General features: G+C 42.7%; 1 protein-coding gene across 1 annotated transcript in view; it reads left to right on the forward strand.

Moving 5' to 3' along the window:
• Positions 1-27013, forward strand: part of LOC120997971 (probable cation-transporting ATPase 13A5) — a 393800-nt gene that overhangs the window by 340777 nt on the left and 26010 nt on the right. Inside the window, exons 28-29 of the mRNA XM_040428358.1 lie at positions 17200-17288; positions 25091-25171. Coding sequence (XP_040284292.1) covers positions 17200-17288; positions 25091-25171 — 170 coding nt within the window. The remainder of the gene's footprint in view (positions 1-17199; positions 17289-25090; positions 25172-27013) is intronic.

Genomic DNA, 27013 nt, shown 5'->3' on the forward strand with positions numbered 1-27013 from the left:
ATGTGCACATTAATTATAAGACATAAGGGCGATCCTATGCAGGGAATTTTCTTTCTTTCTTTTTTACGTCTTCTACTACACAGGTTGCATCAGGCCTGGGACTATTGGGTATATTCCGGATAGATCATTCTGTCATCTTGGCACAGTTTTCGTCAGTGGGGACTCTCTCAAGTGTGCACACCTATGTTGATTCTTTACAGATGATTTTACATGTATTTTGGCAATATAAGAAAGGGGTATAGGTTTGCCACCACATGCATGTGTGCATGGCTTTTTCAGGATATCATATTGGGTGAGTGTTTGCCATCACATGTATCTGTGCAAGGCTGATGATAAAAAAAATTCCCTGTTTAGGATCGCCCTCCCTCGCCCTCTCCCCTTTTTCCTTCCCTCTCTCCCTTCCCCCATCCTTCCTTCCCCTCCCCCCTTTTTCCTCCCTCCCCCCCTCCTTCCTCCTCTTCCCTAGTCACCATTCACTCACGCATTTTCTTACATTTTCATGAGTTGTTGTTCAGCTCTTGATTCATTATTTTTGTTAGTATAAATGAGTATCACATTAGTTTTTTATTTCACAGTTCCAAATACATCACTTATTCACTACCCATAATGCCTTTGGGTGAAAAATGTCATACACCTGCATATTTAGTTATTCACAATTATATATACAGGTGAAACTCAAAAAATTTGAATATCGTGCAAAAGTCCATTTATTTCAGTAATGCAAATTAAAAGGAATTGCATTAATGCAGCTTAAAATTAGAATTTTGTGAAAAGGTTCAATATTCTAGGCTCAAAGTGTCACACTCTAGTCAGCTAATTAATCCATACCCCCTGAGAAAAGGGTACCTCAAAATTGTGACTTTGGGGTTTCATAAAATGTAAGCCATAATCATCCAAATTATAACAAATAAAGGCTTGAAATATCTCGCTTTGCATGTAATGAGTCTATCTTATATGTTAGTTTCACCTTTTAAGTTGCATTACTGAAATAAATGAACTTTGCATGATATTCAAATTTTTCGAGTTTTACCTGTATGTATTATAGATTTTTCAACTGTGGGATTTTCACATCACAGATATATTTGAAGTTCACTTCACACTAACACACTTACACTGGTTTTATTATTTATAATTGGAGAGTACTAATCTGAGTTTTTTTCATTATCATATATGCATATATATTTTTTATTTAATATTCTTTCAATGAAATAAGTTTTTTGCACCAATAATTGTTTTATTTTATTTTACCATGAAATATATTCCCTGTGCACTTTATATTTATTCATATCATGTGCAATCATGTATTATGAAGTTCTTTTATAATTATGTATTGTGTGATTTTGTATAATATGTTGACCTGTATGTATTTTAATATCAATTGATGTGAACATGTATATATTATATTATATAATAATGGATTGCACTATTTTATACATTGTTGCTATTATTTATATTAGGTATTATGAGATCCTGTATAATATATTCACCTGTATGTACAGAATAAACACCCTCATACTCCATGATATTGGGCTGTTTTATGTCTTATAATTAATGTGCACATTGTAATTATGTATAAGTGAGAGGTGGTATAATATGGCAAGTAGGCGTATACGATAGATATCCTGTATGGGAGTACTATAGAGCGCTTGTTCGCTCCGATTTTTTTCCCTTGTGATGTGTGCAGATGATGCACGAGACGGTGCGTGGCACCTCCCACCTGGCGTCTTGACGTCGGCCAGCCACATGACATGAGACATCACGTGTCATGGGCGGTACAAGGTGACGCCGGCTGGGGGGAGGATCACATGCCGGATTACGTCCATCAGGTCCTTGCCGCCGAACATCCAGGTGACTAAAATACCTTAGTGATTGAAGATACTGTGAATGCAACCTGATTGGAGGAGAGACCTTTATAACCTATGATCCACGGTGATGGCGCTACCCCTGACGAAGGCACCTCGAAACGCGTGTTGGGGTAACGCCATCCCGGTTTGGATACACTACCTTTCTTGGTGAGTCTCCTCCATACATGAATATCATTTGTTCTTTATGGTCAATAGTCTGCAAGATGCCAAGGCTCCACTTGGGCCTCACATGTTTTGGTTACATCTGCAGGTCTTACTCTTGTCACCATCTCCTGCAGTGACTCTTTTGTCCCACAGAGATATATTGATTGCACATAACATAGGAGACTCTGCCACATGTTATAGAGCTTTATTAATGATATTTACTATGTTATTATTTTTAGCGTAGTGTACCACTGGGATGGTGTTTTTTTCCTGCTCCTACCTCTTTGTAATATAACGTCTTTTATGTATGAAATCATGTTATTCAATAAAGCATATATATTTTTTGCATTTGTACCTCTTGGCTTCGCTATTTGTAGGTCGTTGTTTTGTTAAAGGAGCTGGTACTCTTCTGTACTTTCTAGTTGTTGACCCGCTTTATTTTGCCGCAATATGTGTTGTGTTGACTCATTGTAGTTTTGGCATGGGGGCCAACGTTGGTCTTATATCGGTATTAACCACTGCTATACCTAGTAGACAGGTAACAAAAAAAAATTGTCAGTTACATTTTCGGGTGAAATTCAAAAATTTTTGGGTGTAATATACCCCTCCTCTACCTAGTTGACAGGTATCAATAATTTTTCTTTTACATTTTTGGGTAACAATAAACAATTTTTTTCTGTCATAGACCCCTGCCCTACCAAGTAGACAGGTTAATACATTTCTGTAATTTTTCTGTTACATTCTTGGGTTGACATTTTACAATTTTAGACGTGAATAAACCCCTGCTCTGAATAGATGACAGGGAATAAAATTTCAGAAATTCTTCTTTAATTGATGCGCGCTAACTTCTTTCATTCAATGCTTAAACTTTAACAAGTTGTACCACATTTGCAATTCAATAATTTGTCCCACATTTCCGCTTTACTCATTTGGCCAACATTTGCACTTCAATAATTTGTCCCAAATTTCCGCTTTACTCATTTGGCCCACATTTGCGCTTCTGTAATTTGTCCCACATTTGCGCCTCAATAACTTTTCCCATATTTCCGCTCGATCCAAAACATTTTTTATAAATTTATCTCCCTTAAATTTGGTCTCTTTTTCTCACGCTCCCTCTCTGGCGTGGAACCCTGATTCGCCGATAATCGTGATCAACATGGTAGGCTCAGAAAAGAACATCGAAAGTTGATAGAAAAGATATCCAAATGGATGGGTGGATGTCACTGGGGCACCTCTACATAGGTGACAGGAACATAAATTTAAAAAAATCGTCAATTACATTTTTTAGGTGAAATTTTTCAAATTTTGGCGGATAGAAACCCCTGCTCTGCATAATTGACAGGGAACAAAATTTAAGAAATTCTTCATTAATTGATGCGCGACACATCCTTTCATTCAATGCTTGAACTTTAAAAAGTTGTCCCACTTTTACGCTTTAATACTTTGTCCCATATTTCGGCTCTATAATTTTAAATTTGAAAAAACTAATCCTCCCTTGGATGTGGTCTCTCTTTCTCACACTCCGCCTGGAACCCTGATTCCCCGCCACACGTGATCACCATGGTAGGCGCATAAAAGAACATCGAAAGTTGATAGAGCAGGTATCAAATTGGATCGTGAACATAACGGGGACGTGAAACATGGTGGGGCAGTAAGTATGCACACGCCTACACTAACTGACCGACAGGGGTCAGCCCCTGCAACTTCTGGGTCTCCAAATTGGGCACATGGCCTGAGCTTGCCCTTTACCCCTTGGAGGTGCTAACCTGCCCTGCAGCCAGTGTATTGTCTGAACGTGTGTTTAGCACGACTGGAGGGGGTTATCACAGGTTATATTTTCCAATGTTTTGGGGTGTACCCTAATTTAAAAATAAAAATAAAAATTTAAAACCAAAAAGCAGTGTAGGCTACCTCCTCCTCCACCGCCGCTTCCACCTACACCGCCACATCCACCGCCTCCTCAGCCTCCTACTCCATATGGACCTCGTCCTCCTAAATCAATATTATTATTTTTTATTTTTACGTATGTTATGTTATTTAAAGTAATTTCCCTTTCCACATTTGTTTGCAGAGCACTTGCCATGCTCTTAACCACATTTTGATGCCATTTGTAGCCCTCTAGCCCTTTTCCATGACATTTTTACAGCCATTTTAGTGGTCAAAAGTTTGGGTCCCCATTGACTTCAATGGGGTTCGGGTTCGAGGTCAAGTTCGGGTCCCGAACTCGAACTTTTTTCTGAAGTTCATCTGAAACCGTCGAACCCGAACATCCAGGTGTCCGCTCAACTCTAAACGTGACACGTCAGGAGTTTACCTTTAATAGGGTGTACTAGGGATTCCGCCCGAGAATAGGGAAAGGTATCCGGATGGGGACGCTCCTTTCGGGGCAAGTACCTCATATAGATAGGTAAGGCAACTTAGCCCCTGCCCCTCATTCAGTGATTTAGGGACTCCTTGCTCCCTACTCCTGTCTATGCTGAGGTCCACACGCTGGCATCACTTCTGTATGGTAACACATCAACACAGTCCACCGTATGGAAGTTCGCATCTATGAAAGTGACTCCACCATCCACGTCTACAGCATCTGATGGGTGAGAAAGTACCTTTTATATGCTACTCACCTTTGTTACTATTCAGTGTTTGTGCGCCCAGGCCCATATGGGCTGTCTTTTGTTTGTCTAAGAGGTTCTCCTGGCTAGCGCTTCACTATTTTCGATTTACATTATTAAATGCTAAGTTTTACCCCTCTGTCCCCTAGGGGATCAGTATATTTTGAAACTCCATGTTCCACATGTTGACCAGGCTTTGTGAGCAGCAGAGGGCAGTAGTGGTCGTAACCTTTCTAGTCAGCTTCCACTATTCACAAGCGAGGAGTGGGCATGGATGTCTGACCTCTGTGAGGTTTTAAGAAACATTGAGGAATGAACACAGATGGTGAGCAGCGATAACGCTATTATCAGCGCAACCATCCCCCTTCTGTGTCTACTCAAACGCTGGCTGCTCACAATTAAGGACGACACTTTGCATGTGGAACAGGTGGAAATGGGGGAAGATATTACACAGGGTGATAGCCAGAGCACCCTTAGTTTGTCTTCTCAGCGTAAATTGGACAATGAAGAGGAGGAGGAAAAGGAGCAGGAGACGGTTGCCTCCACTACAGAGGGAAATATCCATGGAAGTTTAATTCCATCTGTTCAGCGTGGATGGGCAGAAGAGGAGGAAGAGGATGAGGAGATTGAGAGTGAACCTCCTGATGACGACAGCGAAGTCTCGCCTGTTGGTACTCTGGCAAACATGGCTGACTTCATGTTAGGCTGCTTTTCCAGCGACCCGCGCGTTATACTCATTTTAGACAACACGGATTACTGGTTGTTCAACCTTCCCGACCCCCGCTACAAAGAAAACTTCTCATCTCTCATTCTTCTGGTGGAGAGGACGAGCAAAACGGTGCAATACCAGAAGATCCTTGTTGAAAAATTGCTCCAAAAATTTCCATCTGACAATGCTGGCTGCAGAGTCCGTACTTCCTTGGCCAACCGAGGAGGAGAGACAAGGGGAACACACAGCAGTTCCAACAGAGGCAGGGCAACACTCTCCAAAGCCTGGGACAGTTTCATGACACCCCGCCAGCACCCTCACCCTGATCCGCGGCCTAGTGTCACAAGGAGGGTAAAATTTTGGAAGATGGTGAAGGAGTAAATAGCAGACCGTGTCAGCATCCTCAATGATCCCTCAGTGCCTTACAACTACTGGGTGTCCAAGCTGGAAACGTGGCACAAACTGGCGCTCTAAGCCTTGGAGTTGGTGTCCTGCCCTGCTGCCAGCGTTTTGTCTGAGCGTGTATTTGGTGCTGCTGGTGGCATTATAACAGATAAGCGTATCCGCCTGTCAACTGAAATTGCTGACAGGTTGACTGTTATAAAAATAAACAAGGCCTGGATTGACCATGACTTCTCGACTCCACCAGAGGAAAGCTGATGAACAAAAAGGCACTTTAAATGTGTTGTTTATAATGTACTGAATACTAGTGTTGATCACGAATATTTGAATTGCAAATTTTTATCGCAAATATAGGTACTTCGAAAATTTGCGAATATTTAGAATATAGTGATATATATTCGTAATTTCGAATATTCAAGATTTTTTCTAATCAGTACACATGATCCTTCCCTGCTTCTAACTTGTGGGCCAATGAGAAGGCTGCGGTATCTTTGAATTTAGGAGTAGTGTTGATTGGGAAATTTTTGTAATGCAAATTTTTATCGCAAATTTTTATCGCAAATTTTTCAATTGCCGAGTATAAACATGATTCCTCCCTGCTTCTTGCTTGTGGGCCAATGACTCATTGGCCCACAAGCAAGAAGCAGGGAGGAATCATGACTTTAGATGGGAAAAATGTTGAATATTCTAAAAAATGAATATATAGCACTATATTGAATATATTAGTTTTTTCGAATATTCGTAATATTTTAAAACAAGAATATATTAGCTAAATTGTCTATATTCGTTTTTTTAGAATATTCGCTATATTGCTATATATTCTTGTTTTAGAATATTACGAGCATTCGAAAAAACTAATATATTCGTTTTTCGAATATTCGTAATATTCTAAAACAAGAATATATAGCAATATAGCGAATATATTGGTTTAAGTCCCTGCTAACATTGCTGCCACCTGCTGGTGAACATGGAAATTACAGCAATATATATGTAACAAGGATTTGAATGCACATTTGTGAGAACATTATATGAAATTACACAAGATGACAAGGCAATTACTCTTAACAGGTTGTAGCGGGGTAGAAGAGTTTCGTAACACAACTCTGGGGTGTTACATTCTCCCTTACTTCGAATTAAGCCGCCCTCGGCTTATGCTTAGGAGGAAAAAAGGAACCAGCTCTGGGGTACCCAAATAAGTACAAAGTGCTGCATGTATTACACATATGACATACCTAGACAAAACATATAACGGCTACCCAAGGTTCCTGCCCGCATGAGTAGGGTGTCCTTAATTAACAGTTTCCCTCTCGGTATAACCAGTGAACCAAGGTCTGCACTAAGCAATCACTTCTGACTAACTTTGAAGTGTTCTGGATCCTTTAAACACCAAAGAAAGCATGGGGGTGTCCTTACTCCGTAATTACACCATGGTGTAATGAAATACTGGCAAATGGAAGGGTGGCGTTATCCTGTATTCCCTTTCCTGCACCAAAGTCTGAAAAATATGGATTATAACGCGATCACTATGGTGACTATGGGTAGCTAAATGTGGCTCTAAGGCTTGAGGTACCATACCTTAGGCAAAGGCTCAGAAGGGGAGGTATTTAGTGTCCATGCACTTCTGGCAATGTCACAGGAGGAGGGTATTATAATCCCATGGAAGAAACACCTCAGGATGGTAGCAATCCTAAACATATAACAAGCGGGAAGTAGGGGTCAAAAACTCCTCTAACCATTCCCGAAGCAGCAGGGTTACCCGTGTAGTTACTAGATCTTACCACTTGGTCCTACCTGTGCACTATGAGTAGGCCATTAGTATTAAGTGTCCGTATAGGCAGTCCGTTTAAAGGGGTGAGAGAACAAGAGCTGTAAAGCAAGGCACACTGGAGTAAGTTGCTACATTTCTGGTTAAGTGCAATGTTAAGTTCAATTTCACAAAAAAAGCATTACGGTCACATTGCGGCACCTAGAAGAGAATACACACAATGGGCATATCATTCTTGAACGTTACACAACCTGTAAACTGGTAATAAAATGAGTGGAAAAACATTATGCAAATATCAGTGCAATCAATATGCTCAAATATGACTTGAGTCCTTTTTCTTTAAGTGCTTGAGTGTGGACAGAAACAAGTAGTCCATAAGTCACTTGTAATCCACAGGAACAATAAAAGTTAATTGTAATCCAAACAAGGTAGTGGGTAATTGCTACAGTGGGTAGTTTTCCTCACAGGAAAGTCTGGAAATCTTCCTCATGGATCCCATGTTTGAGGATGCAAAAGTTCTTCTTTAAGCTGTCTGGTGCTCTCGGCAGCTGTAATGGTGCACCACTGCTCTCTTGTGGTGTCTTTTGGAATTGGCTGAGCAGTAAGCTTGGTGAATGCAGCTGTTACATGCTGCAAGCCGGGATCCCTAGCCGGTGCAGAGGTGGACAAAACCTCCGGTTGAAGGGGCTCTGGTAGGCAAACTGAGGGTGCCTGGGACAGCTTCCAGGGCAGTATGTAGGGTTGCACTCTGGGATTGAAAGTCAGAACAGAGTTATTTATTTGCCCCACCTGTAGAGCTGGAGCCGCAGGGATTTCAGGGATCACTATGGGGACCTCTGGGTTCAAACGTCCCGCTCTGGCGGTATTGGCTCTGGGCGGCGGAGTGGAAGTTCCGGCTGCCTCTGCCACACCAGTAGGTGTGCTTAGCAGGGCAGGCTTGGGCCTATTTGGGGTATCGGGACCCACAGGGAGCGGTGCAGGGGCAGCTGCGGACCGGGCCTGGGCCTCAGAAAGCACGTCTGCTCCTACCTGATGTCGCGGCCGGGTGGCCGGTTCCGATGCCTCCTGGTGGTGTGCGGGGGCCTCCGCGATAGGTGCCGTCATCAAGGTCATCTCGGAAGCTGTAGTCCGCTCGGCAGGTATTCCGGCTTGCTTCTAGTCTGGGACATCAGTCGCTAAGGCAGCCGGTAAGATGGTTGGCACAGTCATCTCCTCCAGTGTCTTGAGAGGGGTTACATCTGCTTCCGTGGGAGCGGACTGGAGTGCGGTGACCATCTTGGCTTGTTGTTGGGAGGTATCCCCTGACTCTGGACTTGCAGACTGGGTGGCCGCCGCGGTAGTGGCAGTGCTGTGTATCATTGGAGACACACTTTTCTCGCCAGGGGGTTCCTCTGTAAAAGGGTCATCATCCCCGAAGACGAGCTGGTCCCACTTGGGTTGCAGCACTCTCAACGCCATCTTCCTTGGCTCCTCTGTCACAATCAGTGCAGGAAATGAGAGTGGAGCCCAGAGGGAGGAGTCTGCACTCCCTTGGCTCGCATTGCAAAGTTCTTGATGGGCAAGCTTGAGAGTTCCCGCTTCTAGGAGGGCGTAGTCATAATTTCCGTGCTCTTGAAAGCCAGGAAGACATTGAGCCAAGAAGTAAAAATGGCTGATTAACCCTTGCAGTGATGACGCGCACAATGCAGCGTTTTCTGGTCCCGCAATGAAAGTAATAAAGTCCATTTTCAGGGTTTTTGGCACAATTCTCAGATCTTGCAGTACTGTAAAACATGCAATTTGATCCTGTTGGCACACAATTGGATCCGTTCTGCTGGCACACAGTTGGATCCGGTTATGCAGGGATAGGCACAAAATTCGATCCGATCCTGTTGTAGCAGGGATAGGCACACAATTCGGTTCGCATCCTGTTCCAGTGATGCCAAAAATGCAATAGAGCCGAAACGTGGTACGATTACACGGACGCCAAATTATGCAGTGGGTCAGGATATGGGTATAATAGTCTATAGTTTTGTATGCAGTGGGTCAGGATATGGGTATAATAGTCTATAGTTTTGTATGCAGTGGGTCAGGATATGGGTATAATAGTCTATAGTTTTGTTTGTGACGCCAATTGCAGCGTGTGCAGGGTACTAACACAGGGCCCTTTAAGGTGATGTAACTCACGTAGCAGGTTAGGAATGCCAGATGGTGTAATGTCTCTGTATGGTAGTGGGTATAGTGTCAACAGTGTCTCCTACATGGGTATGGCTGGACTCCTGGATCCTGGCTCACTTGCAATAAAATGAGTGTGGTGCTAGTAGGAGTAATAGAGGAATTTGCAGCAGTAATTGAGATCCAGACCTTTGGTAAAGTTCAAACTTGTCTTTAGTTGTAGTAACTTTCATCCAAGCAAGGTAAAGCAATAGTCTTTGGTCCCAGCAGGTATTGGCAATGTGTGGCAGGAAATTATCTTATGCTCTATCATGTGCCTGGAGCTTTTGCAGGAAAAGGACGTCTGCTTGTTGCTCTGTAATGTGGCAGGAATTTATCTTCTGCACTAACTATCTTCTGCTGTAGTGGGACTGACTATCTGAGGAGGAATATGGCTTCTCCTGGGGTCTCTGGACGGTACTCACAGCTATCTTCACAGGGTATGGTTCTTCCTAGAACTGGAGTTGTCTGCTTACTTTCTTCCAGCTGAGGCTGCAAGGCTCAGGCTGTGGATGATGATCAATTGTCTCAGCCGAGACAAGATCCTGGCTTTGGATCCCTATATCTGGGAGCTCCTACTCGCACAGCCTTCCCCTAGCCGGGGTGGCTGGCACACAACTTAACTTCCTTCCCCACCCATGAGGCAGGATATGGGAACAACCCAATTTGCTCACAGAGGGGAGAGCTAAACTGGAATGTACTATTCCAGTTCAGAAACACTAAACTGGTTTAAGTCCCTGCTAACATTGCTGCCACCTGCTGGTGAACATGGAAATTACAGCAATATAAATGTAACAAGGATTTGAATGCACATTTGTGAGAACATTATTTGAATCTACACAAGATGACAAGGCAATTACTCTTAACAGGTTGTAGCGGGGTAAAAGAGTTTCGTAACACATCTCTGGTGTGTTACATAATGCTCTTGCATATATGCCCTTCGCATATAATGGTTTACAGGGTCAGCTCAGCTCCAGGCCCTCGCATATAATTTTTTAAAAGGTCAGCTCACCAGCAGGCCCTTGCATATAATGTTTTACAGGGTCAGCTCACCAGCAGGCCCTCGCATATAATTTTTTAGAGGGTCAGCTCATCAGCAGGCCCTAGCATATAATGTTTTACAGGGTCAGCTCACCAGCAGGCCCTAGCATATAATTTTTTAGAGGGTCAGCTCACCAGAAGGCCCTCGCATATAATGTTTTCCATGGTCAGGTCACCAGCAGGCCTCAACCTACAATCTTTTACAGGGTCAGCTCACCTGAAGGCCCTCACATATAATGTTTTATAGGGTCAGCTCACCTGCAGGCCTTCACCTACAACCTTTTAGAGGGTCAGCTCACCAGCAGGCCAGCACCTAAAATCTTTTACAGGGTCAGCTCACCAGCAGGCCCGCACTTAAAATCTTTTATAGGGTCAGATCACCAGCAGATCCTCGCATATAATTTTTTACAGGGTCAGCTCACCAGCAGGCCCTCGCATATAATGTTTTACGAGGTCAGCCCACCAGCAGGCCTTCACCTACAATCTTTTACAGGGTCAGCTCACCTGAAGGCCCTCGCATATAATGTTTTAGAGGGTTAGCTCACCTGCAGGCCCTCAACTACAACCTTTTAAAGGGTCAGCTCACCAGCAGGCCCGCACCTAAAATATTTTACAGGGTCAGCTCACCAGCAGACCTTCACCTACAATCTTTTACACTAGCGCTGCGTATAATGCCAAATAAAAATGTAAATATGTAATGGCACTGGGGCGTTTGGGGTGGCAATGGGCCCCTTATTGACACTGCCGACCTAAACGCCACATTGCCGGAATTTATCTCTCTACTGTTACTAATGCAGCGTGTATTCAGGTTCAGGTCGGAAAGGGGGCCGAGCCATGCAGGATGTGATGTTATTTGATGATATGTTGGAGTTTTGCATCAGGAGGTCGAAAATGGACCAACTGGGGCGGTGTTGTCGGGTGGTGTTGTACCAGGTGGCAGGGTCGAACGCGTGCCCGGTTCGATGCCTTAGGGAATTTTGTGGAGGGAGAGTGTTTGGGGAGGTTGGCCCGTTGTTGGTTCATGAGGATGGGTTGTTTATTTCTTGTTTCCAGTTTATAGCTGTTATGAGAGCCTGCTTGAAGGGGTTGGATCGGTGACCCCTCGTTATATGGGGGTCATTCTTTTCGTTTAGGCGTGGCCACGGAAGCGGCTAGGAGGGGGTTGGGGAGGAAGTAATTCGGCACATTGGCCGTTGGGAGTCTATTTGGTTCCGGTCATATGTTAGACCCACTTGGGTATAAAAGGTGGAGTTTTTGGGGCGGGAGTTAGGTCTTGGCGGCTGTCGGGGTTGATGTGTGTTATTTTTGTGTTCCCTACAGGTGTTTTGCAGTGTCTGGTGTGGATTATGTGGCACTCTTACGTGTTTTGGGGAGCGTTATGAACAGCGGTCAGGCCCGATGGAAAGCAGTTGGGTTTTTCGAGAGAGGTGGAGTTGATCTGATGGTTGGGGAAGAGAGGCATGCTGTGGAGTCGGGTTCTTACTGAGTTTCACAGGTTTGCACGGTTAGATATGCCCCCCGGAGTTTTGGTGTTACATGTAGGGGGAAATGATTTGGGGGTGCGCCCCTTCCGGGAACTTGTGAAGGACATCAAGTTTGACTTCCTGCGGTTGTGGGTGTAGTATCCGCAGCTGGTGACAGTTTGGTCAGACATGGTGCCGCGTAAGCACTGGAGGGACGCGAGGTCTGTGGAACGTCTGAATAAAGCAAGGATAAAAGTGAACAGGGCTGTGGGTAGGTTTGTAGCGAGGAATGGTGGAATTGCTGTTTGGCATAAGGAGCTGGAATCAGGTGAGGGGGCATTTTGGAGAAGTGATGGGGTACACCTGAATGCTGTAGGGATTGATCTCTGGTGTTCCGGTTTGCAAGACAGGATTGAAATGGCGTTACGGGCGTGGCGGGACGCAAAGAGGTGAGGTGTTCACCTTCTTGTATTGTGGGCGGTGGTGAGTCCTTGGAGTTGGTGGTTATGGTGGCTCTGGTGTGGTGGGGAGGGAGCCAAAGAGGGCTCTGGACTCCCCAGGTATTGGTTTTGGGGTGTGATATGGCAGGTAGCGGCCCACGTTTGTTGCCCTTGGTTACCGGTTTCTGCCTTTGAGCTGGCGTTTATCAGCTAGAGGTAAGTAACTGAGGGCGGGGCAGTTATACGTCATTTTACGGTGCTCCAAGGACCCTCCCCGTGCTGTCATTTCTTTAGGTTCTTGGTAAGGTTCTTGGGGCGGGGGCCTTCAGGTGGGAAGGCCTTGGGTTAGTTAGATTTATGGTATTAATAAAAAGGCTGCTGTGGCCAATAAATCCACTTGCTGAGTCTGTCATTATTGGGTTGGGAAGGGAGAGGTTAAGGGGTGAGCGACTCGACAATACGCCTGTCATGTCACTGTCAGAAGCGGATACCGTCCATTGAAAAAGTACACTGTATGTCACTGATATTTTTTGGATGCGCAAACAGGAGATGTGACACAGCTAATGTCACTGTCCGCAGCGGACGCCGTCTACGGAAAAAGTACACTGGATGTCAGATATTTTTTGGATGTGCACACTTTACACTGGAGATGTGGCGCAGCTAATGTCATTGTCACCAGCGGACACCGTCTACAGATAAAGGACACTGTATGCCACAGATAAATTTTTTCAGCGCACACGTTACACTGCAGATGTGGCACTGGTTATGTCACTGTCAGAATCGGACATCGTCTATTGGAAAAGTACACTGTATGTCACAGATATTTTTTGGATGCCCTCACTTTACACATGAGATGTGCCGCAGCTAATGTCACTGTCCTCAGCGGACACCATCTATGGAAAAAGTACACTGGATGTCACATATTTTTTGGGATGCGCACACGTTAGACAGGAGATGTAGCACAGAAAATGTTGCTGTCTGCAGCGGCCTAACTATTGTACGCTATTTAGCGCAGGATGCGCTATAAATAGATATTGCTGCCACACACAATAGTCCTTAGAAGGACTTTTGGGTCTCTAAAGTTTTAGCAATTTATCGCAGGTTGCGCTAAAAATATAGATTGCTGCTACCACACACAATAGTCCTTAAAAGGACTTTTGGGTCTCTAAAATGTTTTGGTGGTAAAAATATTCTTAATTCACTCCCTACACTGTCTGTCCCTTCCTCAGCACAGCTCTCCCTGACTAAGAATGAGCCAAACATGCGTCATCGGGTGCTTTATAGCACCCGATGACGCATTCCGGACAGCCAATCACTGTAATGCCAGCAGCCAACATGGCTACGGCATTACAGTGAGGGCAGTACTTACCTGCACGTTTATTGGCTGCATAGCAGCCAAGAAACGTGCTGGCAAAGACTCGAGCATTGCACTCGAGCACATGCGGTATTCGGCCGAATACCGCCATGTGCCGAGCATCGAGATGCTCGAGCCGAACTGGTGTTCGGCCGAGCATACTCGATCATCACTACTGCTGAGCTCCTGGAAACAGGAGCTTGGTACTTAACTTGGAATACCTTGATCAAGTGAGGTTTTTTTTTTTTTTATTAATTTTTCACCATGCCTGATCCCTGGTCATGTGTTACCAGTCTCTACAACAACCCCTTTTAAACCACTTAAAGTAATATTTTTAAGTCATTGCCTAAAGTAATGAAATAAATGATCTTCGCATGTGCGCAGTTAACCCCTTAAGGACTTGGCCCTATTTCTCCTTACGGACTTGGCCATTTTTTGCAAATCTGACCAGTGTCACTTTAAGTGGTGATAACTTTAAAACGCTTTGACTTATCCAGGCCATTCTGAGAAAGTTTTTTCGTCACATATTGTACTTCATGACACTGGTAAAATGAAGTTAAAAAAAATCATTTTTATTTATAAAAAATACCAAATTTACCAAAAATTTGTAAAAAAATAGCAAATTTCCAAGTTTCAATTTCTCTACTTCTATAATACATAGTAATACCTCCAAAAAAAGTTATTACTTTACAATCCCCATATGTCTACTTCAGGTTTGGATCATTTTGGAAATGATATTTTATTTTTTGGGGATGTTACAAGGCTTAGAAGTTTAGAAGAAAATCTTGAAATTCTTCAGAAATTTTCAAAAACCCAATTTTTAGGGACCAGTTCAGGTCTGAAGTCACTTTGCGAGGCTTACATAATAGAAACCACCCAAAAATGACCCCATTCTAGAAACTACACCCCTCACGGTATTCAAAACTGATTTTACAAACGTCATTAACCCTTTAGGTGTTACACCGGAATTAATGGAATATAGAGATACAATTTCCAAATTTCGCTTTTTTGGCAGATTTTCAATTTTAATAATTTTTTTCCAGTTACAAAGCAAGGGTTAAGAGCCAAACCAAACTCTATATTTATGGCTCTGATTCTGTAGTTTACAGAAACACCCCATACGTGGTCATAAACCGCTGTACGGGCACACGGCAGGGAGTAGAAGGAAAGAAATGCCACACGGTTTTTGGAAGGCAGGTTTTGCTGGACTGTTTTTTTTGACACCATGTCCCATTTGAAGCCCCCTGATGCAACCCTAGAGTAGAAACTCCATAAAAGTGACCCCATCTAAGAAACTACACCTCTCAAGGTATTCAAAAGTGATTTTACAAACGTCGTTGACCCTTTAGGTGTTCCACAAGAATTAATGGAAAATAGAGATACAATTTAAAAATTTTACTTTTTTGGCAGATTTTCCATTTTAATAATTTTTTTCCAGTTACAAAGCAAGGGTTAACAGCAAAACCAAACTCAATATTTATAACCCTGATTCTGTAGTTTACAGAAACACCCCATTTGTGGTCGTGAACTACTGTACGGGCACACGGCAGGGCGCAGAAGGAAAGAAATGCCATGCGGTTTTTGGAAGGCAGATTTTGCTGGACTGTTTTTTTTGACACCATGTCCCATTTGAAGCCCCCCTGATGCAACCCTAGAGTAGAAACTCCATAAAAGTGACCCCATCTAAGAAACTACACCCCTCAAGGTATTCAAAACAGATTTTACAAACATTGTTAACCCTTTAGGTGTTCCACAAGAGTTATTGGCAAATGGATGTGAAATTTCAGAATTTCTATTTTTTGGCAAATTTTCCATTTTAATCCATTTTTCCCAGTAACAAAGCAAGGGTTACCAGCCAAACAAAACTCAATATTTATGGCCCTGATTCTGTAGTTTACAGAAACACCCCATATGTGGTCGTAAACAGCTGAACTGGCACACGGCAGGGTTCAGAAGGAAAGGAATGCCATATGGTTTTTGGAAGGCAGATTTTGCTGGATTGTTTTTTTTGACACCATGTCCCATTTGAAGCCCCCCTGATGCACCCCTAGAGTAGAAACTCCCAAAAAATTGCACGATTTTAGAAACAACGGGATAGGGTGGCAAAATTGTTGGTACTAGTTTAGGGTACATATAATTTTTGGTTGCTCTATATTACACTTTTTGTGAGGCAAGATAACAAGAAATAGCTGTTTTGGCACCGTTTTTATTTTTTATTTACAACATTCATCTGACAGGTTAGATCATGTGATATTTTTATAGACCAGGTTGTCCTGGATGCGGCGACACCTAATATGTATACTTTTTTTTTATTTATGCAAGTTTTACACAATGATTTCTTTTTTGAAGCAAAAAAAATAATGTTTTAGTGTTTCCATAGTCTGAGAGCCATAATTTTTTTCAGTTTTTGGGCGATTACCTTGAGTAGGGTATGATTTTTGCGGGATGAGATGACGGTTTTATTGGCACTATTTTGGGGTGCGTGTGACTTTTTGATCGCTTGCTATTACACTTTTTGTGATGTAAGGTGACAAAAAATGGTTTATTTAGCACAGTTTTTATTAAAAAAATGTTACAGTGTTCATGTGAGGGGTTAGGGCATGCAATAAAAAGCCCCCCGAGCATTTAGCCTAGGTGCCTGCTCAATGATTTGAGCAGGCACCAGGTTCCGATCACCGCCCGCCGGGCGGCGGTGATCGGAACTATACATGACGTACCGGTACGTCATGGGTTCTTAAGGACTCGGGATCCATGCTTTACCGGTACATCATGGGTCCCTAAGGGGTTAAGAGTCAAAATTGCTTACAACAAATTACTGATGAAATAGTCTGTTTTGTCCACATCCTGGGAAAAATGAAAAAATTATAAAGAAAAGTCATTCACACAGTTATTTTGAAAAAAAGGACACTAAAAACCCATAAAAACCACATTTGGAAACGCAAAAGATTAAAACGATTTATGTGGCTTTTGTTTGTTTGTTTTTTTGTAGTGGAAAAATACCAGACCAAATTCATATGTGTAGAGAGTCTCTACACTAGTGACCCTATTAATGGTCCAAATTTGATCTTTTCTATGGGCACATCTCTCTTCTGTGTACATGTGTACACCAATTCTTTACTAATAGAGATTTTGTTAACATCCAACACAACATACATATATGCCACAATTTTATATACACACATGTTGACAGTAATGATTTTTTTTTCTTTTCCAGATCTGTTATCAACTTTGATCATAATTCAAGTTGCATTTTATTTATTTGTCCTTTTTGCTGATATTGACTCTTTCTACACGGCTATTGAGGTAAAGTATTTTATAATGTATATTTATAATTCAATATTAGGTATATAGTAATTTTTGAATTTTAGCTTTAATAATATATATGACCATATATCAAATTTGACATTTTTTTCTCCAAATATTTAATTTCAGTATTTCATGGGATATCAAATAATACTTTATTGTTTCCTATATTTGTTAAAACCCATTAAGGTGTTTCTAGCTTTTTGGACTTTTTTCAACTTTGAACCCCAGTTTGTCGTACCTGCTGAAAAAATCATACTCCCTTGTTCCCATCTGCTCTGTAACAACTCCCTGGGTCCCTATCACCCTTCAATGATGTCCAGTCCCTGTCCTGTAAAATTCTGGATAGATGGGGGTCACCCATGCCACTGGAGCCAATGACTGGCCTTAGCATCATGTTCCCCCAGGTGACATATTAGTGATGGGTCATGTGCTGCTTGAAGACATTTCACCAGAATCAAAATTGTCTTCTTAAGCTTGCTTCATTGAGAGGGCTGCTTTACAGTGTCTGCTGCTTGCCAAGCGTCTTAAAGAATGTGGCTAGAGATTACAGAAATTCAGGTCTGAATCAATTCTACCCAAATCAAACATGCTCCAATTACCCTGAAAATTGGTATATAACACTCTCTGATGTCGAGAGAGCATACCTAGTATGCCACACAGGGTTTATGGGCAATATATATGTGTTGTTCGGGGGTACTCGTTGTCATTATGGAGAGCATCTAGTATGTAGACAGATGTTTTGTGGTGCTTGCCCCTCATTAGTACAGAGTAGTATTCTGGCTGGCTGAGTGTGAAGCTTAGCCAGGGTGCTGCTGTCCTTTAAGAGACCAGCTATGTATGGAGACTTTTTAGCAGCTCTCTATGGTATGAAGACTTATTGGCAATTCTCCATATGGGATAAAAATATGCCAAGAGGTATCTCCCAGAGAAGAACCATCTCACTAGCGCCATTTTATGGAAGTGACTTCCTATGAGTCAAAGTCCTACTGTTTAACAAGCCTTGGCAGATCATAAGGGAAAATAGCCAAGCCAAATATCAATCTGTAGACAGCTGTTTCAGGGGTGCTTGTCCCTCATCAGTACAGAGTAGGATCAATATTCACTATACGTACTGTTTTCTAAGTACCGGTATGTCTTTAACAGTAGGGCTGGAGGGAAGGGGTTAGGTATAGAATTTGCCTTGGGGTGTGCCATTTACATTTTCACCTCAGGCAGCAGAAAGGCTGTATGCACCCATGTCTTTGCCTATATCTGTGTCTTTGTGAGATAAGTGTAAGGCTAATAGACAATTGCCTCAAAGTCGCCCAGTAAGGAAGTTGACAGCAGTGAATGTGAAAAGTATGTTCTAAAAGATCTGCAGGATATATTGATAACAAACAATGACACCTTGTGAAAACTTTGGACTTCCATCTCCAGCGCATGATATTCCAAGTATATTTAATGAAACATTTGATAAGGAAAATTTACAGATTACTGATACATCTATGATTCAGTCGCTAAATATGGAGTAGCGACAAGCATTCTGTTTCCCCCAAAATGCTTTTTTCCTGATGGACCTGGTGGGAGAGGAAAAACTTATATTTACACCACGTCAATTCATTATATTGCAGGCCCAGGAAACATTCTACTTTCAGCTACATGTACTGACATTGCCGCAAAATTGGTGGCTGAACGTTCTATTCTTTGTATGGGCATCTGTTTCATCAATTCGCTTAAATTCAGAGGAAGCAAGATAAATAAGAAATTAAAACTGCCTATTATTGATGAATGTACAATGGCTTCAAGTCATGCTGTCAATACAATTGCTACTCTTTTAAGATAAATTACAAATATTAAGTTACCTTTTGATGGGAAAGTTATGCTTCTGGGAAGTGATTTCAGACCATGTTTAACAGTGACTGGCTTTTAACGGTTGTGATGAAAGCCATTGAAATACATTGAAAGAGTTAGTTAACCATCAAGATTAGCTCGGCTGCCTCAACGTCAGGTTCATCGGCGCAGCTCAGCTCCATTGAAGTGAATGGGGCTGCACTGCAATACCAAGCACAGCCACTGCATAATTTACATTGTTGTGCTTGGTAAGCTGAGAGAAGGCCATGGAATTACTGTGGGAGCCAGTGCCTTCTCAAACAGCTGATCAATGGTTGTTCTTGGTGTCAGACCCCCACCAATCAGATATTGATTGGTTTTCAGAAAACGCTAATTAAGAACTTGACGCAGCAGAACAATTAAAAAAAGGTTTGGACAGGGACAACAAAAGACTGGAAAAGTAAAAGGTACTAATTTAAAAAAAAAATGTCTGGAAGAGCAATTTTCTATTAAGTCACATGATTGGGTATAAAAAGAGCATGTTATAGAGGCAGAGTGTTTCAGAACCAAAGATAAGCAGAGATTCACTAATCTTCGAAAAACTGTCTAAAAAGTGTGGAACAATTTCAGAAATGTTCAAATGTTTCTCAAGTTAAAATTGTGAATACTTTGAATAACCTACTATCTACAGTTCATAATATCACAGAGATTCGGAAAATCTGGAGAAAATTGTGTGTGTAATGAACATGGCTGTCGGTCAATATTGGATGCTTGTGATCTATGGGCCCTCGGGGGGCACTGTGTTAAAACAGGCAAAACTTTGTACTGAAAATCACTACAAGGGCTCATGAACTCTTCCAGAAATCATTGTCTGTGAACACAGTTTGCCCCGCAATAGAGAACTGCAAGTTAAAGTTGTATCATGCAAACAAGAAGCCATATGTCAACATCTTCTTTAAGATAAAACACATTAAAAATGGATTAAAGCAAAATGGAAAACATTTCTGTTGTCAGATGAATAACATTTTTAAAAAAATTCTTTTGAATCTATGGATGCAGTGTTCTATGGACTCAAGGGGAGAGGGACCATCCAGCTTGTTATCAGCACACAGTTCAAAAGTCTGCATCTCTTATGGCATGGGGTTGCATTAGTTCCTATGGCGTGGGCAACTTACACATCTGGAAGGGCACTATTAATACTGAACAGTAATTTGAGGTTTTAGGACAATTTTGCTCCCATCGAGACAATGGCCCTAATTTATCATGTCTTCACTCTAAAATTCTGGCTTCAAAAAGTCACAAAATATGGCTTTTGCAACTTTTTGCACTTGCTTGTGCAAAAATTTTGCAACTGTTTGCATTTTTACACCACTCACTCCAGTTTTGTAATGTGGCTTGAAAAGTGGGTGTGGTTAGGTATGTTAATAAGTTTCAGATTTATCATTGCGACTTTTTAAAAAAATCGCAAAAAAAGACACAATCTCAATCCAATAAGAGGGCTGGGTAGAAAAACTGGAGTAGCTTTTCTAGACAAAAGTGTTGTTATTTTTTTATGAAATGGGAAATTATCTCAACATATACAGTACAGACCAAAAGTTTGGACACACCTTCTCATTCAAAGAGTTTTCTTTATTTTCATAACTATGAAGGCATCAAAACTATGAATTAACACATGTGGAATTATATACATAACAAACAAGTGTGAAACAACTGAAAATATGTCATATTCTAGGTTCTTCAAAGTAGCCACCTTTTGCTTTGATTACTGCTTTGCACACTCTTGGCATTCTCTTGATGAGCTTCAAGAGGTAGTCCCCTGAAATGGTATTCCAACAGTCTTGAAGGAGTTCCCAGAGATGCTTAGCACTTGTTGGCCCTTTTGCCTTCACTCTGCGGTCCAGCTCACCCCAAACCATCTCGATTGGGTTCAGGTCCGGTGACTGTGGAGGCCAGGTCATCTGGCGCAGCACCACATCACTCTCCTTCATGGTCAAATAGCCCTTACTTTCAAAGTTTTCCCAATTTTTCGGCTGACTGACCGACCTTCATTTCTTAACCCCTTAAGGACATAGGATGTACCGGTACGCCCTATTTCCCGAGTCCTTAAGGACACAGGACGTACCGGTACGTCCTGACTTAAAATCGGAATTCCGGCGCCGCGGGGGTTAATCGGAACGGGATGCCGGCTGAAATCATTCAGCCGGCATCCCGTAACAATGCAAGGGGGGGTCATTTGACCCCCCCCGTACCGGCGATCGCAGCAAACCGCAGGTCAATTCAGACCTGCTGTTTGCTGCGCTTTTTGCAGTTTCTGATCCCCGCGGGCCCTGACCGCGGGGATCAGAAACTTGAGAGTGCATAAAATCAATATTTTTCACCCCCCCCTGCACCCCTGCACGATTTGATGCCAGCGGGTGGTGCAGGAGGGGGGGGGTGTCGCAGGCGGTGGGGGCGTTGCGGGAGGCGGGCGGTGCGGCAGGCGGGATCGCGATCCCCCGCCCGCCTCCCCATGAACGATCGTTGGCTTCTAGTGGTTATACCAGGGTGCCAGCACATTGCTGGCACCCTGGTATAAACGGCTGACATCTGTGCAGATGTCAGCCGTTTAACCCTTTCCATACCGCGGTCCGTACGGACCGCTGTATGGAAAAAGTTAACTGTCATCGGTCAGGGAGCTCCCTCCCTCTCCATCGGGGGGCTGCTGTGCCTTTGCAGCCCCCCGATGGAGAGGGAGAAAGCCCCCAGAGAGCCCCCCTCAGCCCTGTGCTTACCCTTCCCCGTCTGCGAAGTTGTGGCAGACGGGGAAGGTTCCCATGGCAACAGGACGCCTGCTCAGGCGTCCTGCTGTCCATGGTGCTGAACAGATCTATGCTAAAAGCAGAGATCTGTTCAGACAAAGTGTAAGTAAAATACAGTGCAGAGCCCTATATATGGTTCTGTACTGTATTATACAGACATCAGACCCACTGGATCTTCAAGAACCAAGTGGGTCTGGGTCAAAAAAATGTAAAAAAAAGTGAAAAAAGTTAAGATAAAAAAAAAAAACATTTATCACTGAATAAAAATTAAAAAAATAAAATAAAGTACACATATTAGGTATCGTCGCGTCCGTAACGACCTGATCTATAAAACGGTCATGTTACTTTCCCCGCATGGTGAACGCCATAAAAATAAAAAAATAAAAACTATGAGAAAATTGAAATTTTGCCCACCTTACTTCCCAAAAAAGGTAATAAAAGTGATCAAAAAAGTCGCATGTACGCCAAAATAGTACTAATCAAACCGTCATCTCATCCCGCAAAAAATGAGACGCTACTCAAGATAATCGCCCAAAAACTGAAAAAACTATGGCTCTTAGACTATGGAAACACTAAAACATGATTTTTTTTGTTTCAAAAATGAAATCATTGTGTAAAACTTACATAAATAAAAATAAAGTATACATATTAGGTATCACCGCGTCCGTATCGACCGGCTCTATAAAAATATCACATGACCTAACCCCTCAGATGACCACCGTAAAAAAAAAAAAAAAAGAAAACGGTGTAAAAAAAGCTATTTTTTGCCATCTTACGTCACAAAAAGTGTAATAGCAAGCGATCAAAAAGTCATATGCACCCCAAAATAGTGCCAATCAAACCGTCATCTCATCCCGCAAAAAATGAGACCCTACTCAAGATAATCGCCCAAAAACTGAAAAAACTATGGCTCTTAGACTATGGAGACACTAAAACATTTTTTTGGTTTTAAAAATGAAGTTATTGTATAAAACTTACATAAATAAAAAAAATTGTATACATATTAGGTATCGCCGCGTCCGTGACAACCTGCTCTATAAAATTACCACATGATCTAACCTGTCAGATGAATGTTGTAAATGACAAAAAAAAAAACGTGCCAAAAAAGCTATTTCTTGTTACCTTGCCGCACAAAAAGTGTAATATAGAGCAACCAAAAATCATATGTACCCTAAACTAGTACCAACAAAACTGCCACCCTATCCCTTAGTTTCTAAAATGGGGTCACTGTTTTGGAGTTTCTACTCTGGGGGAGCATTAGGGGGGCTTCAAATGGGACATGGTGTAAAAAAAAACAGTCCAGCAAAACCTGCCTTCCAAAAACCGTATGGCATTCCTTTCCTTCTGCGCCCTGCCGTGTGCCCGTACAGCTGTTTACGACCACATATGGGGTGTTTCTGTAAACTACAGAATCAGGGCCATAAATATTGAGTTTTGTTTGGCTGTTAACCCTTGCTTTGTAACTGGAAAAAAAATATTAAAATGGAAAATCTGCCAAAAATGTGAAATTTTGAAATTGTGTCTCTATTTTCCATTAAATCTTGTGCAACACCTAAAGGGTTAACAAAGTTTGTAAAATCAGTTTTGAATACCTTGAGGGGTGTAGTTTCTTAGATGGGGTCACTTTTATGGAGTTTCTACTCTAGGGGTGCATCAGGGGGGCTTCAAATGGGACATGGTGTCAAAAAAACAGTCCAGCAAAACCTGCCTTCCAAAAACCAAACGGCGCACCTTTCACTCTACGCCCCACTGTGTGGCCGTACAGTAGTTTACGGCCACATATGGGGTGTTTCTGTGAACAGCAGAGTCAGGGCAATAAAGATACAGTCTTGTTTGGCTGTTAACCCTTGCTTTGTTAGTGGAAAAAATCGGTTAAAATTGAAAATTAGTCAAAAAAATGAAATTCTCAAATTTCATCTCCATTTGCCAATAACTCTTGTGCAACACCTAAAGGGTTAACAACGTATGTAAAATCAGTTTTGAATACCTTGAGGGGTGTAGTTTCTTAGATGGGGTCACTTTTAGGGAGTTTCTCCTCTACGGGTGCATCAGGGGGCTTCAAATGGGACATGGTGTAAATAAACCAGTCCATATAAATCAGCCTTCCAAAAACCATACGGCGCACCTTTCACTCTACGCCCCGCTGTGTGGCCGTACAGTAGTTTACGGCCACATATTGGGTGTTTCTGTAAACGACAGAGTCAGGGCAATAAAGATACAGTCTTGTTTGGCTGTTAACCCTTGCTTTGTTAGTGGAAAAAATGTGTTAAAATGAAAAATTAGACAAAAAAATGAAATTCTCAAATTTCCTCCCCATTTGCCAATAACTCTTGTGCAACACCTAAAGGGTTAACAATGTATGCAAAATCAGTTTTGAATACCTTGAGGGGTGTAGTTTCTTAGATGGGGTCATTTTTGGGTGGTTTCTATTATGTAAGCCTCGCAAAGTGACTTCAGACCTGAACTGGTCCCTAAAAATCTCAGAATGGCCTGGATAAGTCAAAGCGTTTTAAAGTTATTAGCACTTAAAGTGACACTGGTCAGATTTCCAAAAAATGGCCTGGTCCTTAAGGTGAAAATGAGCCCGGTCCTTAAGGGGTTAAAGTAATGATGGCCACTCGTTTTTCTTTACTTAGCTGCTTTTTTCTTTCCATAATACAAATTCTAACAGTCTATTCAGTAGGACTATCAGCTGTGTATCCACCTGACTTCTCCTCAACGCAACTGATGGTCCCAACCCCATTTATAAGGCAAGAAATCCCACTTATTAAACCTGACAGGGCACACCTGTGAAGTGAAAACCATTTCAGGGGACTACCCCTTGAAGATCATCAAGAGAATGCCAAGAGTGTGCAAAGCGGTAATCAAAGCAAAAGGTGGCTACTTTAAAGAACCTAGAATATGACATATTTTCAGTTGTTTCACACTTGTTTGTTATGTATATAATTCCACATGTGTTAATTCATAGTTTTGATGCCTTCAGTGTGAATCTACAATATTCATAGTCATGAAAATAAAGAAAACTCTTTGAATGAGAAGGTGTGTCCAAACTTTTGGTCTGTACTGTATGTGCTCTATGATTTATTCTGAATAAAATATGGGTATACAAGATTTGGAAATAATTACATGTAATTACACTTTTTGAAATTGTGTATAAAACAATGCTCACTCATGTCTTTTTACTCATTTCAGACTGTGTGTACCCCATATTACTGGAGAGTGAACATCTTGATCATGGTCCTTACACTCTTTGTTGTGTCATATATTGCAGAGGTAATTCTTTCTGATGTGTGTTATTTGTCAGTCATTTACTGTTGCAAATTCAAATGAAGCAAATACTGAACTTTATGCCATACTGTGCCATTACCCAATTTGTGCCCCATTTTGCCACTTTAGCGGCTCCGTTGACAGGGCTCTTAAAGGGACGGAAGTCCGTGATAGTCCACTGGAATGACCAGGCGGAAGAGGCTTTCTCCGCTTTGAAGTCGGCCCTGTGTGGGTCCCCAGTTTTGGTTACGCCCGATTTCAAAAGGGGATTTGTGGTACAGACTAATGCCTCCGAAGTAGGCCTCGGTGAGGTACTGTCTCAGGAAGTCAACAGGGAGCAGCATCCCGTTGTGTTCCTCAGCCGTAAGCTCACTCTAGCGGAGATATGGTACAGTATAGTGGAGAGAGAGTGCCTGGCCATCAAGTGGGCACTCGAGTCTCTCTGTTATTATCTGTTGGGAAGGAAGTTCCGTCTGGTGACCGATCACTCCCCTCTCAAGTGGATGAGCCACCCCAAAGAATGCTTGGGTCACCAGTTGGTTTTGTCTATGCAAAACTTTAAGTTCACAGTAGAACACAGGGCAGGCCGGTTACAGGGAAACACGGATGCCCTGTCCCGAGTACACTGTCTGGCGTGTGTTCACCCCCTCAGGGTTGAACAAAGGGGGGAGGTATGTAGGAAGGCGCAGGGGTCCGTCATTGACGGAAGGTACGTGTCACCGAGGTTCCTGGCCTCGGTGAGATAAGAACCGATAATTTTGTGTGTCAGCGGCAGCTAGTGCTCGCTGACACTGTTTTACTTAGTGTGGCTGTAAAGCCAATCCAGGGCGGTTCTTATTGGGAGCAGCCAAAGAGAAGGGTGGGTGGCTGTTCCCCACGTCCAGGCCAGGTTTTGGGCTGGGGTTTAAAAGCCCAGCCAGCAGCTCAGCTGGGTGTGGAATGAACCTCCAGGTGATAGTGGAGCTCTGTGTTTTGGGAGCTGAAGAGTTCTGCCATACTGCAAGGCTGAGAGCTGCATGAGAGCTGCCAGCTGGAAGCCAGGCACCCTAAAGCCTGCTGTGGACTGCCAGGTGACGTGTTTTTTCTGTGAACTTTTGCTGTGTGAATTAACACGAAGATTCCTGTGGTGTGAATTAACACCAGGGCCCTGCCAAGTATTGTTTTTCTTTTCAGCCTTTTTGTGTGAATAAATACTGAGTTTTGCTTTTCAACCGTGGTTTTGCCTCTGTATTGCGTCCGCTTACCCTGCCTACCAGAGCAAAACCCTACACTACTCAAAAGCTTGCTGCTCACAATTAAGGCGGACGCTTTGCATGTGGAAGACGTGGAAATGGGGGAAGACAGTACACAGGGTGATAGCCAGACCACCCTCAGTTTGTCTTCTCAGTGTGAATTGGATGATGAGGAGGAGAAGGAGCAGGAGACGATTGCCTCCGCTACAGAGGGTAGTACCCATGAAAGATTTAACTTCATCTGTGCAGTGTGAATGGGCAGAAAAGGAGGAAGAGATTGAGAGTCATCCTCCTGATGAGGACAGCGAAGTCTTGCCTGTTGGTACTCTGGCACACATGGCTGACTTTATGCTAGGCTGCCTTTCCTGTGACCCTCGCATTGTACGCATTTTGGCCTACACCGATTACTGGTTGTTCACCCTTCTCGACCCCTCTACAAAGAGAACTTCTCATCTCTCATTCCTGTGATGGAGAGGACTAGCAAAATGGTGCAATACCAGAAGGTCCTTGTGTAAAAATTGCTCCAAAAATTTACAGCTGACAACGCTGGCTGCAGAGTCCGTAGTTCCTTGGCCAACCAAGGAGGGGAGACGAGGGGAACACACAGCAGTTCTAA

This window comes from Bufo bufo, chromosome 4 (assembly GCF_905171765.1).
Source record: "Bufo bufo chromosome 4, aBufBuf1.1, whole genome shotgun sequence".
Taxonomy (NCBI): Eukaryota; Metazoa; Chordata; class Amphibia; order Anura; family Bufonidae; genus Bufo; species Bufo bufo.